We start from the raw sequence: 9,864 nt of genomic DNA, 5'->3' as shown, positions 1-9,864 counted from the left end.
GCACCTAGGAAGTAACCCACAGTTCAGAACAGGGATCACCACTCAGGGTGACCAATGGCCCAGCCAGACTGAGACACGGGGTTTCCCAGAGCACAGGACTTTCAGTGCTAACCCGGAAACACCTATCGCAAACTGAAACACCTTCGAGAGCCAAACTGTGGGAATGAACATCCACGAGTGGACTGTGGGAGGGAACTTCAAAGCACGGACCCCAGTCTAAAGGGCCCTGTTTGTCTCCATCCTTGGCTTATAGAGGTTATACAACAGCGACTAAACTCATCTGATCCCAAATGTACACGGACTTAGTACTTCATCCATTTGCCCGACATTAATTATAAAGCATCCATGCCTGAATTACCTTCATGTGCTCCATGTCTAAAAAAATCCAAGCAGACCCACAGATTATACCAGACACAACTCTCTCCATGAGGAGCGGAGCGTGCCCCTAAACACCGGTTCTACAGATAGCAACAATTAAAGGCAACGAACTTCGTACACATGCTGCTCTACCAACCTCTATTTAGTAGCTTATGTTCTTGAAAGTGTATGTCACCACTGTCAAGAAGCTGACAATCAACCACTAGGTTCTCCAACTGGCCATGCACCAATGTTACCGTCCAATTCTTAACTGTGAGGACATGCTCACAGTCCCTGTGACAAAAGTTTTTCCCCTACGCGTCAGATACTCACACTCTCCATTCCTCTGGCCAATTCAAACAGAAGTGCCAAAGATTCGCCAGCAGCTATTCTCATGTTTACATCATCAGAAGACAGCAGGCTTGGCAGTTTATGGAAATGCCTAGAAAATAGTCATTACTGTGTGAACACAAACAATTAGGTCAACAAATGGTTTTATAAGATATGAAACTAAAAACACATACATCTCAAGCTTTTTCTTCAGCTCGCTGATGGGGCATATGGTTAGTAACAGGGTCCACGCGAGAAGGGCGCTGATGTGAAGCGCTGTGCTGGGGGTGCTGCCAACAGCAGGGGTGTCTTTCTCCTTGAGATAGGACTTTGTGAAGATATTTTCCAAGCATTCCAGAGTCGAGTACAGCTCCTATTTTTTAAGGCACAAGGATAGGATGTAAGATCACCATCTTAAGTTGGAAATGGGAAGGTAAATGGAGTCAAAAGGTTTTCTACTCACTGTAATGTCATCTGTGGCAATAAAACAGCAAACACCAAAGCAAGTTGCACACTAAAGGGCAGAAAGATGATACAGTCATTAATGTTTATCATTTTCCTACAAATTCTCTATCTTCCTGCTTTTATAATTCAATGTGAAAATTTTCTCAGCTCCGTGACTATATTAAGTCCCAAGCACAGTATTAGAGAGAGCGAAAGAGAGACTCCAGGATCAAGAGGTAAGGGCGGTGGGTTTCGGCCCCAGCTCTGCTACCAAACTCAAAGTACGACTTTAGGAAACGTATTCCGTCTTTCTCGGGTTCTCCTTCATTCATTTCAAACAACTCCAGACAGATGAAGTTTGGGTATCTGAAATAAAGAAACCTACTTTCCCTACTAGAAACCTTTAAAACATTAAGTTAGCTGCAGGTTTTTAACCTTTTAGAATCATTTATATTTATTTGTTTTAATGTAGACTCTACTATGAAAACTTCTAAAAAAAATTAGCTTCCAAAAAATAAGCAAACAGGAGCAGAAATCTCATAAAATTTAAATAACTGTCCTCAAGCTTCCCACTTAGAGAAGGGTCTCATTAATTCAGCTTGCACTTCCTTTGGAATATTGAAACCAGGCTAGGAATGCCTTTTGTTAGGGAAAAAGGAGCTAAACAACTGAGGACACGACAAGATTACCAAGGTCCAGCGTCCCCAATAAATGACTCAGAATACAATATTTATGCACAATCTGCCTGCAACATACACAGGAGCCATCAACTTTCAGAACACCGCTCTAACAAATCAATCATATACAAACAGAACTTGAAGTTTGTGAGACTCCAGTATATCACGTGACGTCACCGAAACTCCCTCACGCTGATCCAAGCACCACTAGCACTACAGTCTTTCACGCCACCATTCACGTGCCCAGGGTGTCACGGCTAGACAGGTCAATAAATTCAAAGTGTGACACTTACAGTCTGCCTGGCCTGGATACTAGCTGTGCTGTCACAAATTATTTTCTTCAGAATTGGTCCGAGAGTTTTTAGAACCTCTTCACTTTCGATGCCAGGACCCAGCTGAATGCACAGAACGGACGCTAATGCCGCCGCCGCACGCCGCTCGTCACCTTTACCTGGAAGAGAAGCCAGGTGCAGCCATGACCAAGTGTTCTCAGCAGACTATGTCCTACCACTTATGAAACCCGTAAGATAGGCGTATATGCTCCAGGCCTTGGCATGAGCCACAAGCCTAGTGAGGTTAAAGGGCCCGAGCTCTGGGAAGACCTCTCTCAATCCTAGGTCGGCCGCTCACCAGCCCCGTGCTCTCTCTCCAGCTAATTCCTCGTGTGCTCAAAACAGGTTTCCTCTCCTGGAAAATGGAGGCTAACACCATCTTAAGGGAGCACTGGGACAGTTCAGCAAAATCATGTGTTTTAGGCCGACGTGACCTCCCAAATCCTCCCTGGGGTCAGAGTGCTCCAGCAGCCCCCGAATTACCCTCCCAAGGCCCTTCAGGTGTACACAGCCCATGGGGTAAACTAAACCTCCAGCCCCGCCCCACACCAACTGTTTTAAATAAGCGATCAAAGATAGAAGACTCTTTAGCCCCACAGAAAACATATTAATTATGAAGGTAAATGTAAATTAACTCTTGACAACTGTATACACAGATGCATTTTGGAAAATTTTGAACTTAAGTTGTTACCTGATAAATTAAAATTTTATAAAATCTGCAGGTTGGAATGGAATTTTTAAAGGCGTCCTCGTCCAACTACCTTATGCGACAGTTTCAATGTAAATACCTTTAGAAAGCCACTGGAATATAACCTCAGGCTGGTCTGCGTCCCTGAATTTTCTTATTCTGTATAACCAGAGAGATGAGCTGAGTGAAAAGCGTCCCAACAGCATTCATGACAAAGCTTCATGAATGAGAGTAATTAGAGACACAAAGCTAATCTCATTCAATCTAAAGGAATGGTGGGTGTGCTTCCTACATTTTTGGTGCTAGATATATTTTGTTAATAAAGTGATAATGAGGGTAGAAGATAATTATTTGCATGGTTTTTTCCTTGGCAAAATAATTAAGGTGGCAGTCCCAAATCTTCCTAATTTCAGTGGTTCTGGTAATACCTTAATTAGTACCTTAATCTTTAAGGCCTTTCTTTATTCTTAAAAGTTCTACGTTTGTGACAATATGAATTCCAGAATCTCTACTACAAAGTTCTAGAATTTAAATATTCCAAAGGATATCCTGAAAATGATGTCATCCACAGGTACAACTGACGTTTTAAATAAGTACGAGGGAAAATGAGCTAGATAATTATACCTTTTCAATTTTAGAAAAATGAAGTAGGGTGGCTTTTTGAAGAATACTTTTTGTTGGCATCTGTCACAAGCTCTCAAGCCTTTCCTATACACCTGAGAATGGAAATCACCTTTCTGATGCAACAAAGGACGACAATCACACCAATGCTATTCCTAGTTTCAAGCCGCTTATGACACGAACAAAAACAAAGCTTCTAACAAGTCTGATTTTGAGTTTTAACAAGAGCTATTCCTTGACAATGACAGTTATAAGAGTGAGCCAATCTTATTGCAAAAAAGGGAGCAAATTCTTTTTTAGTTCTGTGCCTGTAACTCAAAAATAAGGATATTACCTTTTTTCAGGCAGCGTTCAATGCTGTCAGTTAAAGTCATTCTTCTTTCCAGAATGAATTCATAAAGCATTTTTGAAGCCAGTGCATTTTTAATACTTTCAAGAGCGGCCTGTCTTGTCTTTGCACTATTTAAAACAAAATGTAAGAAAAAGAAGATCCAGTTAGAGTGTACCACCAATGACCTTTAAAAACAGCTTAGTTCCCCTCTCAATATTTTCTGTGTATAGATTTTTTAAATCTGTCATCAAGCTCTACACATTTTTCAATAATATAATTTTCATCTACAACTCACCTTATTACACAAAAGGTTCTAAGCTGCTTTATATCACCACATCTTTCTGTTTATTAGTTTAATAACCACAAATTTAAATGACTACATGGCATTTTCTAGCTTCAGCGTACAAGACATGTTCTCCTATGTTACATGTGTAAATTCACACTTTTTATTTTTAACACTACAAAAGTCTAGACTTCATATTTGCAGCTTCTGGGCTTTTTAATTCCATTTGTTTTAAGTCAGTTCTAGAGATAATGGAAAATAAGAAAACAATTTAGCTTTGATATTTTTCATGCCTATAATAAAATCAGTAAACAAGAGGCTTAAGGCAAAGTTTAGTTGTCCTTTCTAGTTGAAGATTAACTTTTAATTCAACAAATCTATCTCAGTTCTAAGCAAATACAGCAATATGTTTTAATGCTAGAACAATGATTAATCTAAGTCAATTAATCTAAATTCTATAGCACGTTTCTATCCACATTAGAAGTCCAAAGAAACAAGAAACATTAAAACATCCAAAGAAAACAAAGCAAGCTTTAGAAAAACATACTGTTAAATTGGAGAATTGCACGTGTTATATAGACAAGGTGGCTGACAGAATAACCCAGAAGGAAGAGCTTCTAGTATTTCCTACCTCTTATCCAGGGTCAGGTCAATGAATCCCTTCAACTTGTATTCCAAGTCTTCTTGAGTTGCTTCCTCATCAAGAACTTCCGGTCCTAAAGAATAATATAAACCAACCAACCACTGTAATTTAAGTAGAAAAAAAGCAGATAGGGAGCATCACTACTATACCTTAGCTACAAGAATTCCGCCACCTAAAACATCTTTTTATTTAAAGCTGCAAACTGAAATTTAAAACACATACCATCTTCAGCAAAACTGGAGGGATCGCTGTACCCACTGCAGTGGCTCATTGTTTCAATGGAAGCGTCCTCATCACTAAACGGCTGAACACTGCGATGCTGGCCACCTATTTATTAAAAGAAGATGGAGGTAAACAATTCTGTTGCCATATATGCAAATATTTAACTTGCGAATTTTAAAATTTACTTGAGAAATAGTAATAAAAACCCTAACTTATTTAAGAAAACAGATGATTATAATACAAAAGAACACACTTCAATACTTCTAAAAGAAGTCAATTCACCTAATATGTATTTCACAGCACCAACAATTTACAATATATACCAACTTCAGAAATACACTGATCATGTAACAGTCAGCACCAGTTTACAAAAACTGTATTACAGATGAAAAAACTACTTCCAAACCATGACTTCAAATCTTGAAGACAATGAAAAGAGATCCACAAATAAAGGAGGATGTCACAAATAATCATAAGAATAAGACAAATATATTTTCCAAAGAAAATGACTGGGCTTAGTAAACATTAACCAGTGAATGGGTTAGTTTTTATGTTATACATTTATTATGTGAAGAGGAATTTGAGGAATTCCAGGATGGTAGTTTTAAAGATGAATTGAATTGAAAGGAAAAAAGTCTTAAAATAAAAGTTTTGGTATTTGATAAAGCATAAAAGCCTAATAAATTACCTTTAAAAAGAAAGGTTCTAACATTTCCAATAGTTTAAAAATATCAGTGCTGTTACTAAAAAATAAAATCTTTTTTAAACTACTCTTTCTCTCAACTTCATTAAGCTAAGTAATAAATCCATATTTTTGGTCACTGTGATTTCTAGTCACTGTTTTTAGCAGGAATTTCATATTAATAACAGGATTGCCCAGTCATGAATTACATTGAGCAATGAATTAAAATAAGTCCTAAATTCTGCCCCAAAAGTGACCTTGAGTCACCTGATTTACCTCTGAACCCAAGTTTCTTATTAGTAAAATCGAAATTTGCACCAAATATCACCAGGTCCCTATGTTCAAGAAATTTGTGACATTTACTATCAAAAGTTTTTTTAAAATCCTCTAAGTTTATACCTGTTGCTTTTTTTTTTAATGAGGGTTGTCCTTTTTTTTTATAAAAGTCCAAACAGAGAAGAGAATTTAGCAGATTTTTAAATCAACAAAAGAAACAAGCAGCCTTCAAATTTGCTTGTTATCCTAAAGAGAATGAAGTAACTGTGCCAATTTAAATAGTCAAAAATAAAGGATAAGCAATGAGCCAAGATCCCAAAACTTCTTAATCGGAGTGCTTAGGATGGGAGTGAACAAATAAACAAAGACCTATGACATCATACTCTATTTCTGGATCTATTTTCATTTGTTTTCATGATTTGAAGTCATGGCAATTTAGTTGAGTAATCTGATTAACTTTTACTAATGTTTATTCACCAATCGATTTACAATTTTCACTTTTCATCTTCAGCTTATTTCTAAACTGTTAAGAAGAGTATTCCTATGTAGGTTTTCCCCAGTTCCCTTCTCTAAATTTCAATCATTTCCCAAGACTCACAGGAAAGAGAGATTAAAAAAAAAAATTACGAAAAAGAACGCAGTATGAATGTCTGACAGCAAAGTCAAACCCACCCACCTTGTGACCCAAGGTACCACTAATGAGGTGGAACTCCAGACACAAGGTCCTTATTTCTCAGAGGGCTTACTTACTAACAAGGTTTTGTTCTTCCCGAAAAACGCTCTCTTCAAAGCGCCATGACAAGTACTCAAGCTTCTATAAGAGGTCAATTTCATTAGCTTCCATGAACCACCCATTAACTTAAAAAGAATAATTTAAATGTAAAACCCATTAAAGAAATAGAAGTTGGTTATCTTTTGGCTGTACATGTGAAGATCGCATTTGAATCCCATTTCTTTTAGATGTCATTTTAAAAGACCAATAAGGTAAGTGGCTTTTAAGTACAAGTGTCTGACAATTTTTCATCTCTTCTACTCAGCTATTATTTATTTATTGAATAAGGAGTACATTCACATGGAACCAAATTAAGGTTTCAAAAAAGCAAATCTCACCCCATTCTCCATTTTCCAGAGGCAAGTAGTTAGCCAAGTTCTAATGTAAACTTCCAAAGGTATTCAAAGCATGTACAGTTTTATAAACTTATCAAAGACTTCTTTTCCAATTTGTTACATACATGCCAAAATACAGTGTTTACATGCAGCTTTTCTACTGAAAATAATCCAAAAAGCAGTAGCAATAAGGCTCATGAAAGGTCAGAAACGGGCCTCAAGGTCAAATTTGGGAGACCACCCCCCACTGCCACCTGAGGTTATTCTGTCACTAGGAAGGAAGGAGGCTCAACAGGATCGGAAGGGAATAAAGGTGTGTGATTCAGGGGCCACTAGCAACATCATTACATTTTTCAAAATGGCTTTAGCTTACTGCTTCTTATTTGTTTCGTTAACAGAAGTTATATTTAAAGAATAAAATTAGTAAGGACCTTCTAGACAGAATACAAATGTACAAATGTTTACTTTAGATGAAAAGCTGAAGCACAGAAAAAGGTAAAGAGAAATCCTCAATTCACACAGAACAACTAGATACCGCAACAAATTATGTATTTTAGGTCTTGATGATCATGAATCTCATGAACATCAAGAGCATTCAATCAAAACAAAGATAGGTACAAAGGGAAGAAACTGCACTTATAGTAATCCACTCCTACAGCCAATAATTAAATGTTTAAATACATGATCACAAGTTTTCGTTCTGCTAGAAATCCTATAGGAAAGCTTTTAAACTGCCAGCTTCCAAACATCTTTAACAAGAAAACTGGTCTCTGCGTTCTAACGAACAAAAGCATTATCATTCCGAGGATCCGAGTGGCAACTGTGTTGACCAATGCCTAGTAGCCAGTAGTAGTTAATTCAGATGTGATAACGTCTGGCTGAGGCTATCCCAATACTTAACCTCAAAATCTCAATTACTAGATGAGATGACTTTACCCGGCTTACTTTAATACTCGGTCTGAGTTTGGCGTGGTGTCTCCTGGGGCTTTCCCCTTGAAGTTCTTTTTTTCTTAACCGCGTAGTTAGTAATAGAGAGTCCTTAATTCAGTTAAGCACCTACCCATCCTGGAAATGCTTCACCTTTGTAGCGAGGAGACAAAACCCCTGAACTTTCGGCCCGCTGCAACCTGAGCTCCCCACCACCTCCTCGCCGGGGCTCAGAGGAGCGCGCATATGGAGAGCAGCACAAAGGCGAGAACGTGGCTTCTGCCCCGGCGAGTGGGGAGGTCGCCTCCACTGGTCACAGGGGAGCTGGGGGCTCGGGATTTCAGCATGTGCCGGTTAGGGGTGGGCGCGAAGCCTAGGCTGGGGCAGTGGCCCCCTGCCTCCGCCCGGCCACCAGGGCACGCGGGACGCGCAAGGAGGGAGCGGAATGGGATGCCACATGGGCGCCTCTGCGTCACTCCGGCCCCACGGCGCAAGGCCCAGGCCGCGTGACACCAGAGTCCAAACCCGGCAGACGTTTGGCATTCCCGCGAACTCCCATGTTGGAGCTGGGGGTTCAAAAGCGACCGCTGACAGCACGGACACAACTCCGAGCTCGGCCCCACCCTCCGTCTGGAAGCGCTCTAGAGCAGGCGCCGGCCTCCGAGGACGGTTCCCCTGCCGCCCAGCGCCGCGTCACCCTTGGCCCCCAGCCGCTCTCAGGCCCAAGGACCCATTTGCCCCCTCCCCGCCCCCACGGCCAGTGCCCAAGAGTTCGGGTCGCATGCCAGTTCCAAATCGCGCGAGGTACGGCCCGCGGAGCACGCCGGGAATTGTAGTCCGCCAGCCCGGCCCGGCGCCCCGCCGACGCAAATGTCTGGAGGGAAAGGACTACAACTCCCGCGGTGCTCAGGGCTGAAAGGCTCGCTCGCCCGGCCGGCCGGCAGCCGGTATACCGGCGGCGGGGAGACCCCCTTACCTGCTGTCGCCGCCGTCGCTGCAGCTGCCCCTGAGCCGCCGCCGCCACCACTGCCACCGCGGTGGGGTGTGTTCCGCTTCTTATTCTTCGGCATCGTGGGACGCCCGGTGCCGCCTAGACTCGGAGCTTAGCGAGGATCAGCCGATGGAGCTGCACTTTTTACTCGTGGGTCTGTGCGGCGGGCGGCTGAGAGGCGAGGCTTCGACTAACAACAGAGGCGAGGAGCGGCGGGGGTGAGCGCGGGCGACGGCGGCAGCAGAAATCCCCGTGAAGAGCTGTGATCGGAAACGATACATGTTTCTCTCTAGCGCGGGAGCTAAGGCGGGGCAGGCGAGGCCACGACGCCTTAAGTAGCCGGACCGCCGCCTGTCGTCACCGCCTGTGGGCGGGGCCGGAGCGCGCGTCCGCCAATCCTGCTGGATCTCCCCACCGCAGCCCCATTTGGCGCGGCCGGTGGATGCCGACGACCAATTCCACGCCGCGGGTCTTCCAGCCGCGCTCGCGGAGCGAGTCGTCGCAGCCTCACGGAATTCTGGGCAATGTAGTTGGCGCCGGGGAGTCCTCGCCCAGCGCCTCCCCGCGGGTGTCTCCGCGCCCTTGCCTCGCTTCTCGTGACACCCCCCCCACACCGCCCCCCGCTTCCGGGCGGCTCCGGCTTGGAATGGACTGGAAATGGTCGCGGGGGACGAGCCGTGGGGCGGGCGTGCCGGATGACCGCAGCCCGTTTCGGGCCGGGCTTACGTAACCGGCCTGGCTCTTCTGTCTCCGGCGGCCCCCGTTCCGCTCCAACCTCTCCCGCTGCGGCCCCGCGGCCCCTGCCCAGGCACAGCCATACCCGCCTCGGGAACATGTTTCCGTGGCGGTTTTATTGTAGTGATTGGATCCGTTTCGCGATCCCCGGCATCTGGAACTGAGCTGTGGGTCAGGGCTGTGTGCCCTCCACCTCCAAAACGGCGTGCTTATCGGCT

General features: G+C 43.3%; 1 protein-coding gene across 1 annotated transcript in view; it reads right to left on the bottom strand.

The window, feature by feature from the left end:
- The window catches only part of IFRD1 (interferon related developmental regulator 1), a 32,796-nt gene extending 23,545 nt beyond the window's left edge, over window positions 1–9,251 (bottom strand). Inside the window, exons 1-8 of the mRNA XM_019653034.1 lie at window positions 8,897–9,251; window positions 4,929–5,033; window positions 4,695–4,779; window positions 3,784–3,908; window positions 2,102–2,259; window positions 1,151–1,201; window positions 882–1,060; window positions 691–799 (exon numbers count right to left, since the gene is read on the bottom strand). Of these exons, the coding sequence (XP_019508579.1) occupies window positions 691–799; window positions 882–1,060; window positions 1,151–1,201; window positions 2,102–2,259; window positions 3,784–3,908; window positions 4,695–4,779; window positions 4,929–5,033; window positions 8,897–8,990 (906 nt within the window). The 5' untranslated portion in view covers window positions 8,991–9,251. The remainder of the gene's footprint in view (window positions 1–690; window positions 800–881; window positions 1,061–1,150; window positions 1,202–2,101; window positions 2,260–3,783; window positions 3,909–4,694; window positions 4,780–4,928; window positions 5,034–8,896) is intronic.
- Window positions 9,252–9,864: the final 613 nt, after the last annotated feature.

Source organism: Hipposideros armiger, unplaced genomic scaffold (assembly GCF_001890085.2).
Source record: "Hipposideros armiger isolate ML-2016 unplaced genomic scaffold, ASM189008v1 scaffold_192, whole genome shotgun sequence".
NCBI lineage: Eukaryota > Metazoa > Chordata > Mammalia > Chiroptera > Hipposideridae > Hipposideros > Hipposideros armiger.
The sequence above is the reverse complement of the archived record's forward strand: the minus strand, read 5'-3'. Positions and strand labels throughout refer to the sequence as shown.